The sequence below is a fragment of the Sciurus carolinensis genome, chromosome 10 (assembly GCF_902686445.1).
Source record: "Sciurus carolinensis chromosome 10, mSciCar1.2, whole genome shotgun sequence".
Classification (NCBI taxonomy): domain Eukaryota; kingdom Metazoa; phylum Chordata; class Mammalia; order Rodentia; family Sciuridae; genus Sciurus; species Sciurus carolinensis.
In genome coordinates, this window is record NC_062222.1 from 106,731,478 (window position 1) to 106,747,576 (window position 16,099).

General features: G+C 37.9%; 1 protein-coding gene across 1 annotated transcript in view; it reads right to left on the reverse strand.

The window, feature by feature from the left end:
• Positions 1-6,976, reverse strand: part of Slc30a9 (solute carrier family 30 member 9) — an 85,409-nt gene extending 78,433 nt beyond the window's left edge. The window contains exon 1 of the mRNA XM_047566109.1: positions 6,730-6,976. Coding sequence (XP_047422065.1) covers positions 6,730-6,841 — 112 coding nt within the window. The 5' untranslated portion in view covers positions 6,842-6,976. The remainder of the gene's footprint in view (positions 1-6,729) is intronic.
• Between the last annotated feature and the right edge of the window lie 9,123 nt (positions 6,977-16,099).

A 16,099-nucleotide genomic window follows, 5' to 3' on the forward strand; every position in this document is an offset into this window, starting at 1 on the left:
ATCTAACAACTCTCAAACTTCACTTCATCCCACCTACCTTACCCCAGGCACAGATTTCTTTTTGCTCCAGAATACTACTCGATTCCACTTGCTTTGTGGACTACTTGCTTCCCCAGATCTTCACCTGGCTTGCTCATTTTCATCTTTCATGTGTTGGCTCAATCACCCCCACCCCCCGAGAAAAGATGGAAGTCCAAGGCCAGCACTAATGAAATGGCCCCTCCTGGCTAACTTCCTAGTCCATCACTCTGTTTTTTTTCTTTTTTTCTTTTCTTTTTTTTTTTTTTTTGTAAACAAATGGGATACATGTTGTTTCTCTGTTTGTACATGGAGTAAAGGCATATCATTTGTGTAATCATAAATTTACATAGGGTGATGTTGGTTGATTCATTCTGTTATTTTCCCCCTTCCCCCCACCCCTCCCATCCCTCTTTTCCCTCTATACAGTCCTTCCTTCCCCCATTCTTGCCCCCCTCCCTAACCCTCACTCTAACCCTAAAACTAACCCCTCCCACGCCCCATTATGTATCATCATCCACTTATCAGCGAGAACATTCTTCCTTTGGTTTTTTGAGATTGGCTTATCTCACTTAGCATGATATTCTCCAATTTCGTCCATTTGCCTGCAAATGCCATAATTTCATCATTCTTTATGGCTGAGTAATATTCCATTGTATATATATGCCACAGTTTCTTTATCCATTCATCAACTGAAGGGCATCTAGATTGGTTCCACAATCTGGCTATGGTGAATTGAGCAGCAATGAACATTGATGTGGCTGTACTCTGTAGTATGCTGATTTTAAGTCCTTTGGGTATAGGCCAAGGAGTGGGATAGCTGGGTCAAATGGTAGTTCCATTCCAAGTTTTCTAAGGAATCTCCACACTGCCTTCCAGAGTGGCTGCACTAATTTGCAACCCCACCAGCAATGTATGAGTGTACCTTTTTCACCACATCCTCGCCAACACCTGTTGTTGCTTGTATTCTTGATAATCGCCATTCTGATTGGGGTGAGATGGAATCTTAGGGTGGTTTTGATTTGCATTTCTCTTATTACTAGAGATGTTGAACATTTTTCCATATGTTTGTTGATTGTTTGTAGGTCTTCTTCTGTGAAGTGTCTGTTCATTTCCTTAGACCATTTGTCAATTGGGTTATTTGCAGTCTTGGTGTTGAGTTTTTTGAGTTCTTTATAGATTCTGGAGATTAGTGCTCTATCTGAAGTATGATTGGCAAAGATTTTCTCCCATTCTGTAGGCTCTTTCTTCGCATTGCTGATAGTTTCCTTTGCTGAGAGAAAGCTTTTTAGTTTGAATCTATCCCAGTTGTCGATTCTTGCTTTTATTTCTTGTGCTATGGGAGTCCTGTTGAGGAAGTCTGGTCCTAAGCCGACATGTTGAAGATTTGGACCTACTTTTTCTTCTATAAGATGCAGGGTCTCTGGTCTGATTCCGAGGTCCTTAATCCATTTTGAGTTTAGTTTCGTGCACGGTGAGAGATACGGGTTTAGTTTCATTCTGTTGCATATGGATTTCCAATTTTCCCAGCACCATTTGTTGAAGAGGCTATCTTTTCTCCATTGCATATTTTTGGCCCCTTTGTCTAGTATGAGAAAATTATATTTATTTGGGTTTGTGTCCGTGTCCTCTATTCTGTACCATTGATCTACCTGTCTATTTTGGTACCAATACCATGCCGTTTTTGTTACTATTGCTTTGTAGTACAGTTGAAGTTCTGGTATTGCAATACCCCCTCAGCCGAGTTCTACAAAACCTTTAAAGAAGAGCTCATTCCAATACTTTTCAAAGTATTCCATGAAATAGAAGAGGAGGGAACCCTCCCAAACTCATCCTACGAAGCCAATATCACCCTGATACCTAAACCAGACAGAGACACATCGAGGAAAGAAAATTTCAGACCAATATCCTAATGAACATTGACGCAAAAATTCTGAACAAAATTTTAGCAAATCGCATACAAAAACATATTAAAAAGATAGTGCACCATGATCAAGTGGGTTTCATCCCAGGGATGCAAGGTTGGTTCAACATCAGGAAATCAATAAATGTAATTCACCATATCAACAGACTTAAAGTCAAGAATCACATGATTATTTCAATAGATGCAGAAAAAGCATTTGATAAAATACAGCACCCCTTCATGCTCAAAACACTAGAAAAAATAGGGATAGTGGGAACGTTCCTTAACATTGTAAAGGCCATCTATGCTAAGCCCATGGCTAATATCATTCTTAATGGTGAAAAACTGAAAGCATTCCCCCTAAAATCTGGAACAAGGCAGGGATGCCCTCTCTCACCACTCCTATTCAATATCGTCCTTGAAACTCTAGCCAGAGCAATTAGACAGACCAAAGAAATTAAAGGGATATGAATAGGAAAAGAAGAACTCAAACTATCCCTATTTGCTGATGATATGATTATATACTTAGAGGAACCAGGAAATTCCACCAGAAAACTCTTAGAACTCATAAGTGAATTTGGTTTTTTTCTTTTATAGCATCTTAGATATGATTTCTTATTTGGGGTATCTGACCAATAAAGATGGAAAATGTCTCTCTTGTTCAGCACTATACTACCTACAATAATGCCTGGCATCTTTCTGCAGAATGATACTCACTCACAAATACCCTATGAGGCACATACTAGAGTTAGTTTCCCTTTATATCTAAGTATAAGAAATTCTGTCATTAACTTGTTCTACAGAGAATCATGCTGTCAGCCTGTCAAAATGATCTTTTGTAACTATAAACATCTGCAGTTATTTAAAGAGGCTGAGAATAAATTTAAATTCTCAAACTATTTTTCTTTGGTAAATAAATACCAACAGATTAGAGATAGGAAAGGTTTAATTTCTATTTTTTATTTTAAAAGTACACTTTTATTAATCTTAGATATAAGCAAAACTATGTTTCTGTTAATTTGGTACACAGTAAAGAAGCATCTTCCCAATTTTTTTGTCAATAAGACAAGGTATAAATATGTATAAGAATAAACACGTGCTTTATGTAATGCCCAAGGAACTTTTCTTTTAAAAAAGGATATATTTACTACAGAAACTAAGTAACAGTTTTATTATTTAGCAGTGTATGTTTACCGTAGATCATATGAAAAAGATGATAAAATATTTTTGGAGAAACCCACTGTTATTATTATAGTATATATTCTTATTGTATTTTTTTCTATAGCTCTACCTAATAATACATTTTACCCTCATTGCTTTTAAAAGAATGGTTGCATATATGGCCATTCTATCATAAATGTACCATAAAATACAACTTTTCTTTTTTTCCTTTTTTTTTTTTTTTTTTTTTTTGTAGTACTTGGGATTGAACCCCTGGCAAGCTGACCTACAGCCCCAACCCACTCCAACTCTTTCTTAACTCTAAATAAGTTAGGATTTACTACTATAACAATTAACTTCCATACACATTTTAATATATATATATATATACATATATATATATATTTTTTTTTTTTTAACAACTTAGTTCCATACAAGAATTCACTTTGTGGTAAAACGAGGGCCTTGAGTATGATAGAAAAGTGCTCTACCACTGAAACACATCCTCAGTCCTGTATTCTTTAGATCTTTTAAAGTGGAATTGCTTGGTCAGAGGGCACAGACCTTTTAAAGTTCTTTTTAAACAAAGAATAAACTTCCAAAACACTATTAAACTATATGTTTCCAACCCAGTATTAAGAGAGCTTCTATTTTCCCTCATTCTAAATATTGGGTATCATTATGAAAGCTTAGCCAAAAAAAGACAGGCAGGTAAGTGAGTGGTAAATTCTTCAAAGGAATATCTGCACTTTTCAGTGAGTATGGAACATCTGTGCATTCCCAACAGCCAATTAAACTTGTTTATTGATTTCTTTTAAAAATTTTTTTCAGTTGTTGATGGACCTTAATTTATTTATATGAGGTGCTGAGAATCAAAACCAGTGCCTCACACATGCTAGGCAAGTGCTCTACCACTGAGCCACAACCCCAGCCCGCTACTGATTTCTTATTATTTCCTTTGATCATGCTCTCGAGTTTTGTTTTTTTGTTTGTTTTAGGTACCAGGGATTAAACCTGGGGGGTGCTTAACAACTGCACCACATCCCCAGCCCTTTTTATGTTTAATTTTAAGACAGGGTCTTGCTAAATTGCTGCGGTTGGTTTTGAACTTGTGATCCTCCTGCCTCAGTCTCCCAAGTTGCTGGGATTAAAAGTGCACCATAGCACTTGGCTGTAAAAATTTCTATAAATTAGGGATACTAACTAAAGAACTACACTATCCAATAGTCTCTGTGTACTGAGCACTTGAAGTGTGGTTAATCCAAACAGATTGGTTGAAAGGGCAAACCACTGGATTCTGAAGACTTAATATAAAAAGAAGGTAAAATAGCTTAATAATTGAGAGAGGGAGGGTCTGGGAATGGAATCCAGAGACTTCCACATGCTAAGCTAAGTGTTCTATCACTGAGTTACATCCCGAATCCCCTATAGATTGATTTTTTTAAATTATCAGATTTTATTTAGCATGCCAATATAATTTATTCTGGTAACAAATTAATATGTACAGTTATAAAAAATGCTTAGTGCTATCCAAGAAAAATGCTTCTGAATATGTAAAGTATACACAGAATCCTTTCAATAACTGACTTAATTTTTGAACTCCAAGAATAGTAACATCAAGTTATTGAAGAAAACTGGAGTTTCCATTCCCTGTAATTCATGATTCAGATACTTTAGAGTTTACAAGGCTTCAACTGCCCTTTGAGTTCCTGCAATCTCCCATGCCTGAAATGCGAACTGTCAGCTATATGTAACACAATAATTTCTAAGATGATTTTATGTTGAAATGTTTTGAATATACTGGGAAAATTTATTACTTTCATCTATTTTTACTTTTTTAAATGTGGTTACCAGACAACTCAGGAGTGCTTGCCTTGCAAGCACAAGGCCCTGGGCTCAATTCCCAGCACTGCAAAAAAGAAAAAAAAAGGAATGCCTCATCTTTACTCGATCAAGCAATTGTTTTCTTCAAGGTTTATTCCTCTCTTCATTCTCTGCCTCAGTCACATATGCATAGGCATTTTAGAAGCAAAAACTGAACTTTGTTTTCAAAGAAAAACATCTGTTTTTTGATCCCCCCCCCAAAAAAAAAGGTTCTCCAAATAGTCTTTTCTTCCCAAGGGCATCCAATTCAAATAGTACTTTTTCTAAATGGCTTTTAAATTTGATTATAGTTATGGCTCCCCTTTCAAAAATGTTTCAGTATTAAACTAAATTCCCACAAACATGGTTATTTTTAAAAATCCAGTGTTTTCAACACACTTTAATTTTTGTATTAATAAACATTTCAAAGAACTTTGCAGAGTCATCCTGACTAGTTACAGAGGTAATTATTATCTGTGTTTCACAGACAATTTCAAAGAGCATACAATTTTTGACATAATGACCAGCTAAAGAGAACAGGGATTGCAAATTACACTATTTCGATTTTTTACCAACACTAAAATGGTAGTTTAGACTTAACAACCAGTATGTGTGATTTCATTGTAAAATGCCAAAACTGATCAATAAAAACAATTACTTGAGAATTTTTTTTGGAATATAGTATACAACCAGATGATTCATTCTGTTCATTAGAGAATTAGGTATACTGTCATTACAGAAAAACTCCATAGTTATACTTTTCTATCACTACCAAACCCAAGAACAATACTGTTAAAATAAATCCGCTTAAAATTACAAGAACCAAATTGTACTTATTGCAAATAAAAAACCAAATATATTCTAACTTATTTGCACAGCATACAACTTAAGCCAATTAAGAACCTGAATTACTGCAACTTCCATCTTCTATTGGACGGTCACAAGCATGCTATAAATTTTTCAAATATTAATTTTTTTGAAATGTTTCTGTAAATAATCTTTGCATTCCCAGGTATCTGGAGGATTCTATTTGGGATGAATTTAGTTCTATCTTCTCCCTCAGGGTTCCCATTCGTTCCTGGCGTCAAACTACTGCAAACAGAAGCTCAATGTTATTTTGAAACCTCTCCAACAACTTAAATCTGAGTCGGAAAAAAATCCGAACCACCTTTTCCCCATCTTGGGTTACTGCTCCAGAAAACACTTCTTCACCAAAAGGACTGTTCGATGGAACTGAAGAGTGCTTTTGTTGTGCGGTCCTAAACGGGATTCATTCAATGCTTGTGGGATGCCCTCATACTTCTTAATCAGTAATGCTGTGTGACACCCCCACTTTTCTTTTAGGAAATTTAACAAAACAAGTCGAGAGCAGCGAAAGAATATCTAAGTCAAAAGTCTAAATGAAGGGGAGTCCGTGAGCTCAAACAGCCCAGGAACTCTGAGTATCCGCCATTTCCGACTGACTCGGGGGCTCATCACCCGACACCATGAAGCGCACGTAATGTTTTGTTTGGTACAAAGTGGTCAGCTTCAGAGGCGGAAGCCCGCCGGCCTCGGCTGCGCTGGGACTGCGGACAGCACCAGGATCAGGGGTACCTGTCAAGGCCCTTGCGGAATGGGCGGGCTGATGGGTAAAGCGGAGTCCCGAAGGGAAGGTTCTGGGGTTGGGGAAGGGCAAGGTGACTATTGCCCGAAGCGAAGTGCGGAGCGCTAAGTCCAGTCCGGCCCAGTTCGGCCCAGTCCGGCCCGGCCAGTGGAACCAGCGGCCAATGCGGGACACTCACCCTGGCGTTCGCTGGAGCCGCGGGCCGCTGCCGTGCAGCGCAGATGAAGCCGGCACAAGGAGGACCAGCTACATCTGTAGGCCGCAGCGGCGGCGGCCAAGCCCGGTAACATCCTGGCGGGGCAGAGGCCCCCACTCGGACACCGCCTCCTGCCTCCGCGCCGCCGCCAGCACCAACTGCCTCCATAGACTGGTCACCAGCAAACACGGATGCCGGCGCCGCCGCAGGCGGCCTCAACGACCCGGATATTGTAATGATATTTAGTGACGCCCGTGGAGACGGCGGAAATGACGTAACGCGGCGAGCGCGAATCGCGAGCCTTCCTAGCGTAAACCTCCCGCGCGGAGGGGCGTGGAAGTGGGCGTCGCCCTGTGTTCTCTTCGCACCTGTGCTTTTGCTAAGCCTGGGAGAAGCGACAGGTTTTGGGAATGATGCCTGCTTCTTCAACTTCTTTTCTTTTAATTGGGCTTTGAAGCCTGAGCCATGGTGTTGGAAATGGAGGCAGACTCGTCCTCCTCAGTACTGCCCTCTGGACTCATGTACATCGTTCTCCTTGTAACACCGTTATATAACCAATGTCAAGAAAGCAAATAGTACAAATTGGGAATTACTTGGCTAATTCGTGCACCTCAGATTCTCGTCTGTAACACAGTAAAATTAGAGAGTTTATGTGTTCTTGATACTTTGGGGAAAAGGAAGGTGTGGAAATTTCAAAACAGTCTGGTCCCAGGGAGAAAGAAACCTGAACAACATTCAATACAAGCTTAACTCTTTTATTTCTGATATGATCGTTAGAGCCTTAGCTCAAATTCGAGAGGTCTTTGATGATCCAACATATGACTGGTGTGATCATTCTCTACCTCGTTGCCAAATGTACTTTTCTTCAAAATGCTTACCACTATTTGAAATTATGTGTTTATTATTTTGTTTTCTATCTCCCAGAATAGAAAATAAGCACCATGATACTGGAATTCTCTTTGTTTCTACATTGCTGTTTCCAAGGGGCTAAAACAGTGACTGGCACAAATTAATTAAATGGAATGCATAATGATTTGTTTTAATCTGAGTGGCTTAACTGTATTACTACAAAATAACTACTTTGAGAGGAAATTAGTATGTTCCTAATTGTAAGAGAATCAACATAGTCTTTTATATCAATTAAGTATAATCAGATAAGTGAATAAATTATTGCAAGAATGGAAAGTAAATTTAACAGAAATTCAACTTTATAACTGGCGTTGTGGCCCACGTCTATAACCCCAGCGACTCCGGAGATTGAGACAGGAGGATCACAAGTTCAAGGCTAGCCTCAGCAATTTAGCGAGGCCCTAAACAACTCAGCGAGACCCTCTCTCAAAATAAAAAAAATAAAAAGGGCTGGGGATGTAGTTCACTGGTAAAGTGCCCCTGGGCTAAATTCCCAGTTTAAAAAAAATTTTTTTTTTCAACTTAATGATAAAAACATAAAGGATTCTAACGTTATAGTAAATGTATGTAAAATATTCATTATATGAATTATATCCATTCATTATATTCACTTATGAGTAATTCTTTCTGAACAAAACTATCCTAACACTTTGGATTGTTAAAATGGTCCTGGTTTCCACTGTTATAACGATCAAAGTAAGTACTTAAGTTTTGTTTTTTGCGCAATAGGATTTTTATTCTTTTAAATCTAGTTTCTAATCTTAGAGGAGAATACTTTTGCGATAAACTTTTAAAATACATTTTGTGTAGATGTTAAAATAACTTTAATAACAGTCATGTGGTGTATAACATAATTCTGATACATAGTAAATTTTCGCCACGTTTTTTCCTACCCTCCTTTCTTAGTATAGCCATGTGTAACTTGATGTAGACAATTTTTACAAACCTCCAGTAGCCTTGATTTGCAAATAAGTTTGAAAATAATGTATCATACTGTTATTTTGTTTAATCCTCCAATGTTGAAATATTTCTATATTGCTCTTTACAGCACATTATCATATACTTGTCCTGCTGGATAGTCTTCAAAATTTTCTCAAGTCTTGAAAATTAATGTCAGTTTGAGAGTTCATTAGGAAAATTTCCTTTTAATTCTTTGAGTAAAATGCCATCCTTACTAAGAAATTTTACTTTTATACTCCATGACACACATTCAGCAGTTGCCTATATGTACTAAACAGTTAAGATTCCAGCATCATAGGGGTGCATAACCATTGAGTCACATCCCCAGCCCTTTATATATATATATATATATATATATATATTTTTTTTTTTTTTTTTGAGACAGGGTCTCATTAAGTCCTTAGGGCCTTGCTAAGTTACTGAGGTTGTCTTTGAACTTGGGATCCTCTTGCTTCAGCTTCCCAAGTTCCTGGGATTGTAGGCATGTGGCTCTGTGCCCAGCTGAGACAGAAAATTTAAATGCATAATTTCAAATAATGATAATAGTAGTTACATTGATTATTTACTGATTGCCTGACCCTTTAGGTCTGTTATACCCTTCCTAACACCTTATCAAGTTCTAGATGAAGAAACTAAGGCACAAAGATCTTGTTTTTAAGAACTACTCTTGACTTTAGAGTCAATAGGTACTGTTCTTTGAAATATTTGAATGACAGTGTAGTCTCATTTTTTTATGGAAGGCAGACGAAAAGTGAGGATTTCCCCAGATTCTCTTAAACATCATTTTATGTGTATCAACTGATTTTAGTTTGTATGACTTTCATGAAGATTCCTGATATAAACAGATGCCCAAATGTAGGAAACTATTACGTCAGATAGAAGGAAACAGGCAGGAAAGAGGTCAAGTGGCATTTTTATTTCCATACACCATAATTTCTGCAAGGTTCCCCATTAACTCTGAAGTTCCAACATTTTTCAGAAACTTGCTTCTAAAACTGAGTTGACTATTCCTTGGTTTCATACTGTTGATAGCTTTGGGGAAATGATGATTCAGACCATGAGACAAACTTGGCTGGTAACCTGGAAAACTGACTTAGATAATCCATTAGAAAATAAATCCAGTGGCTCTATCCTAAGGCACACCAAGAACACAAGTTTAAATTTACCACAGATACATTAGTTGCCATCGTGTTCTTTTTCCTCAGGTGAAGGAGGAGCTTGCCCATGAGAACACTTTTATTCCAAACATGTGGATAAAAATGATAACCGTCTGGTCACAACCAAGGGTGTCACACTCTGCAATGTGACCATGGTCATAAGTAAAGTGAACGTGCACAAACACATTTTGCACATATAGGCAAACCTCTCCTGCATGAAGGAAGTGAAACTTGGAGTTGATATGGTTTCAGACCAGGTTGCTAATCCTCCCTTCCATTTTCCAGAAGTCAAGAGATCCCTCCCCCATTTCTCAAGCAGAATGTACTAGAACGTGAGATCAGATTCTGGTCTCTTGACTCCAAATCTCTATATATATGTGCTTGAATAAGGGAGGGGAAAAGAAAAGGGTGGGCTGTTCTGTGTTTCCCCACATCTGATGTTCTAAGAAGTTGCTTGTGGTTTTTTGGTCACAATTTTTTATGTAAAATACCCACAAGTACACACACACACACACACACACACACACAACTTAGAAGTTAGTGAATAAAATTGGGATTACAGTTGGGGAAAGACAGTTACTAAATACTCTTGGGGGCAAAAGAAGCTGAACAATTGGGTAGTATTTATCTTTGAGAGAAATAAACTGGGGATGGAATTTTTTGAGAGGGCAGTATTTGTGGAGTCATTTCCTTCCCTGAAACCACAGTCAGGGACACCAAGAGAAATTCAATTTTTTTTTTTTTTTTTTTTTTTTAGAATTTAATTTTTTGTGGAGGTATATGCAGAAGATGCAATTCTTAAGGGCACACATTTTCACTAGTGAACAAAACTATGAAACCAGTACCAGCATTGCTAGCTTCCCAGAAGCCTCTCTGGCAATCACTGTCTCCTACCCTGAAACTGTGCCATTAATCCTGCTTCTAACAAATTAATTTTGCCTATTTGTGGACTTCGTGTGCATGGACTGTATGCTACAGACACTTTGGGTTTGGCTTCTTTATCTCCACATTGTGTTTGTGGGATTCATCTATATTGTGTTCTTTCTTTTTGCTAGATAGGATTCCACTGTGTGAATATCCCAAAATTTATCCATCCTACCATTGATCAGCATTTTGGTGATTTCTAATTTAGAGCCATTAACAAATTATGTTGGACTTATATATGCATTTCTAATGGATACATTCCTAGAACCAAAATTACTGGATCACAGAGAAATGTACACTTCCAGCTTTAGCAGTTACTAACACTTTCCCAAAGTACTTTGATCAGTGCATACTCCTAACAGCAGTTTTTGAAAGTTCTGTTTGCTCACAACTGCATCAATTTGTTAGTCTTTTTTATATTCACTATGGTGGATCTGGAATGGCATGGTCTTGATTTTAATTTGCATTTCCTTGATGATAAATAAAGTTGGACACCTTTTAAAAAATAAATATTGGCCTTTTGGATCTCCTCTTCATATTCTAGTCAGGACTCTTAACCACATTTCTTTTAGATGTGTCGTTCATCCTCTTCATGTATTCTAGAAGCAAGTTCTTCATTGGATATATGTATCACAACATCTCTTACCTGGATGATGGTTTTGTTTGTTTGCAGAACCAAGAATGGAATCCAGGGCCTCATGTAAGCTAAACTAGTGCTCTACCACTGAACTAGCTATACACCCGAGTCCTCTGACCAGTCTTAATAAAAGGAAGTACTAGTGTTAAATTATCAGTTTATTTCATTAATGGCATATTTTTTTGTGCTTGGTTTAGAACCTATCACATGGTATTAGTGGAGTTTTTGTGTCTTCAAGACAAAAAAAAAATCTAGTGTCAGATGTGTTGGCTCATGCCTGTAATCCCAGCAACTCAGGAGGCTGAGGCAGGAGGATCCCAGGTTCAAAGCCAGCTTTAGCAACCCAGGGATATCCTGTCTCAAAAAATAAAAAGGTTTTAAATTTTTAAAAAAGCTGTGGCAGGGGGTGGGAGGATGCAGCTTAGTGGTTAAGCACCCATGGGTTCAACCCCTGGTACCTAAAAAAGAAAAAAAGGAAAGAAAGAATGGTATCTTCATCCCCCATTTGGATGTATGCTTAACCATCCAACTTGCCAACCTGCCCTATGCTATGAATTTGGCAGGATTTTTTTGAGCACTGGGGAGAAATAAGACTAAAGAGCATTTCTTTTCTTTTTTTTAAATCTGGTACCAGGGATTGAACTCAGGGGCACTTGACCACTGAGCCACTTTCCCAGCCCTATTTTGTATTTTATTTAGAGACAGGGTCTCACTGAGTTGCTTAATGCCTTGCTTTTTCTGAGTCTGGCTTTGAACTTGCAAATCCTTCTGCCTCAGCCTCCCGAGCCCTTGGGATTACAGACCCCTTGGGATTACAGACATGCGCCACTGTGCCTGGCCCTAAAGAGAATTTCTATGGTATACCAACTATGCATCCTCTCTGATCCTACAGACCTCAACATTGGGATCAGAGAATAAATAAGACTGAGGCCTAAGGTCTTGTTATAGAACTAAGCACAAGGCCAGAGGTATGTATGTATCAGAAGAAAAATGTTCACTACTGCCAGTAGGGAGTCAGCTGACAGATACAAGTCTTGTAAGGGGGCTGCTTTGGGTTTGAGTTTCTCCTCATGGGGCCTGCTGGGATCCCCATGCCTCTTCACTACAGTAAACTAAATAAGCTACAATGAAAAATAAACAAATAAATAAATAAGCTACAATAACCTACACAAAGGGGATAGTCACCTTACCATAGTCTAGTCCTTAAGATACTGCCTGACGGGGCTGGGATTGTGGCTCAGTGACAGAGCGCTCACCTAGCATGCATGAGTCCCTAGGTTCGATCCTCAGTACCACATAAAAATAAAATAAAGGTAATGTGTCCACCTACAACTAAAACAAAATATTAAAAAAAAAAGATATTGCCTGTGCCTCCTGACCTCACCATTGAGAGAGCAGGCATGTGGAAGAAGGGTGCATGCAAAGAAAGTTGGAACACAGATCTAGTTTTCCCATAGGGTAGATGAATTTTTTGAACTAAATATGAGATCATTTTAAATGATTAGGACTAAATTTCAATTCCTGAAATGAAAGTTATAAAACTAAGGAGACTGATAACTGATAACTAGAGGCACTGAAATTTAAAAAGTGCCAACCATATAAAATAGACTAATGCTAATGCTTTTTGAGTTGAGATTTTCAGTAAAACTGGCTACAAATATTTGTTTTGCCTAATATATAGTAAATACCTTTAGATAGGGATTGTTTCTTCTTCATCTTTTTATCTTTAGTTTTTAGTGGATAGTACAGTACATGGAACACATGGTGTCCGCAAATGACAGAAAGAATAAAAATTCTAAGAACTACGTAACTGTTCACATTCTCCTTTAGTCCATAGGCTTCTTCACTGAGAGGCAAAAGGGGTTAATTTTACTTTTGTGACATCAACCCAGCTTCCACTTTTTAGAGAAAGACAGTTTTCAAGGCACTTCCACTTCTTTTTCTGATCAGCTCTCCTTCCCTCTCAGTAAACATATAAGACTTTCTAAGAGTAATAAGTCTATCCCCTTAAATGTTACATGACTTTTGACCTACATTTCTAAGAGACTCTCAGCCTCTAAGATCATTTCTTTTTCTTTTAGGAATCTCCGTACTCTGTCCCAGCATTCCATTCAGTTTTCCTCATAAATCATCTTCCCTTTCTCCACAGGTACCCTTACAACCCTCACGCTTCTGCCCTTCAGGCCTTTCCAACCTCCCTGTCTCAGCTCAAGGCCCCACATACCCCAAACCCAAATACAGGCTACCTCTGCAGCAGTGATTCTCAACCAGGGGCACCCTCTGGCAATGTCCGGAGACTTTTTTAATTGTCATAACTGGATGCTACTGGCATCTAGTGGGTAGTGCGCAGAGATACTGCTAAACATCTTACAATGCAAGGGCAGCCTCTCACAACAAAGAATTAAATCCCCCAAAATGTCAAGAGTGCCACTATTGAGAAACGATAACAGTTCAGCACTATAAAAGCAATTATCATCAGCTTCCACCAAATGTGTTTGGATGTGTGTTTATTTTTAGATTTCTAAATCTTTATGTGTGTGTCTTAATAATTTTTCTCAACCACCAGCTTTCTCTATGTCCAAAGCCACTTCCCAAATTCAGCATCACTGTTGGGAATCAAGGGAAAGGAATAGGGGACATTATTTCTCACCATTTTGTGTTAAATATTTATCTATACAAGAGGACATAGGAAGGTAAACAGGGCTAGATTCTTAAGTCTCTTCTATTCTTACACTCTTGCAAAGTCATCTTCCAAAAAACAAAACAAAACAAAGCCATCTTCCAGCATGGACACACCTCATTACAGCTTCTTTGTTCTGATCAATTTTACTACATTTTCTCTCAATACTTCCAGTATTTTTTTTTTTTTCTTATCTTTGGGTAGCTTGGTGAAAATACTTTTGTCTGACATCAATCCAAATATAAGAAATTTCTGTGAAATTTTACACCATCTGCTCCAAAAATATCTAGGTCTTTATTTTTTTAGGTTTTTTTTTTTCTTCTTTACAAAAAAAGTTGAATTGAGTCAATTCTGGTATTAATTTTAGTTATGCCATATCAACCTTTGGACACAAGCAACCCTACAGAAATTGGAATGGGAAAAAAATCTTATCCCTGCCCTGTTTTCTGATTAGGAAGAAGACAAGCTTGGAAAAGGGAGGCCAAAGCATGGTTTGTAACAAGCAGAAAATATGACCTTGAAGTTGAGGTCTCAACTGTGCCTATAAAATGGTAAATAAGCTTTGGCTTAGTTACAATAAGGAATAAATCAATGGAAGTATTTTACATTCCTCTGCACAACAGAAGTGAACTAAGGAGTCCGGAGTCTTTCCAAAGGGTTAGGATAAATGGAAGAATTTAACAAGTAGAAAAGAATAAACAAAATAAATTAGGAGCAAAATGCCTTTTAAAAAGTCCACCTTTTACAAAGTGTCAAAAGAATAATTATTAAACCCACATCTGGGGCTGAGGGATATAGATCATTGGTAGAGTGCCTGCCTCACATGCACAAGGCCTTGGGTTTAATCCCCAGTACCACAAAATAAATAAATAAATAAATAAATAAATAAATAAATAAATAAATATATAGATAAATATCTTTTAGAAGCAAAAACAAAACCAACATATATCTGATTCAAAGGAATTGCAATCAGAGGCTAGAGTGCAAAAAAGAATTATTAATTTGCACTGTAGCATCTGCTCCATGTTATTTCAGCAACAGAATTGTACAATGACGACAGTGGATTCCAAACTTGAATACCTAATAATTTAACAGAGTAATTCCTGCTCCCTACTTGAAATAGAAAAACAAAAGATGATTACATAAAAAGGTGACAAACTAATTTCAATACTATTCATAGAATTCAATATAGCAATCGACCTGAGAAGCAGGCTTCCCACTGAGAAGCTGAGAAGACAGTCCAATATTTTACATGCTTTGATGTATTTTCTGACAATGGGCTCACACCCTTATGCCCTTTTCATGAGTAAAGCGTCTGGTTGGTGCTCATCCCACCCCAGCCAAGGCCTACCAGTCACAACAGACACTATCCTCTAGGCAGTGGGTTTGGGTTTATTATTTACTAAGAGGTCAAATGACTATATGAAACTAGTAGAGAATAAAAGCAAAGTCAAGAATAAAGAAAATAAAAAGGATTAGGGATATAACTCCAGTGCTAGAGTGCTTGGCTAGCATATGCGAGGTTCTGAGTTCAATCCCCAGTACCACAGGCACATACTGCATTTGAGCCCAGGAGTTGGAGGCTGCCCAACAAAGGGAGACAGTGTCTTAATAAAAAAAAAAAAAGGCCTCGTTGAACTGTTGTGCTAGTGGAAACAAATTCTGAATATGTTTTTAATTACATTCAGTCTGTGAGCTGCAATTTTTGTTTTTAATGCTAGAACTTGGTGCTTTGGAGGGCATTTATCAGATTTTGTGCCTGCCCAGCACATTTTGAACATACCTTCAATATCTGGAAAATTTCCTACTTTGCCATCCACCTCAAGTAGAATGCTATTTTGCTTTCCAGGCTCTTTTGCAGCTATGGCCCATGCATGTGACAGAGGCTCCAACCATCAGAATATCTTTGAGAGGTTTTAATTTGAAAGTATTGAAAAAAGCAAGGCATCCCATGGAATATATTCTGGTGAAGGGTTGTGAGGCAAATTATACCCAGGTCTCAGAGATGGTAAGGACAGGCGTCTAGGGGAGTGCCCCAGCAATAGTGATGACTGTTTCCAATGATTCCACATTCTTTCCAACTTT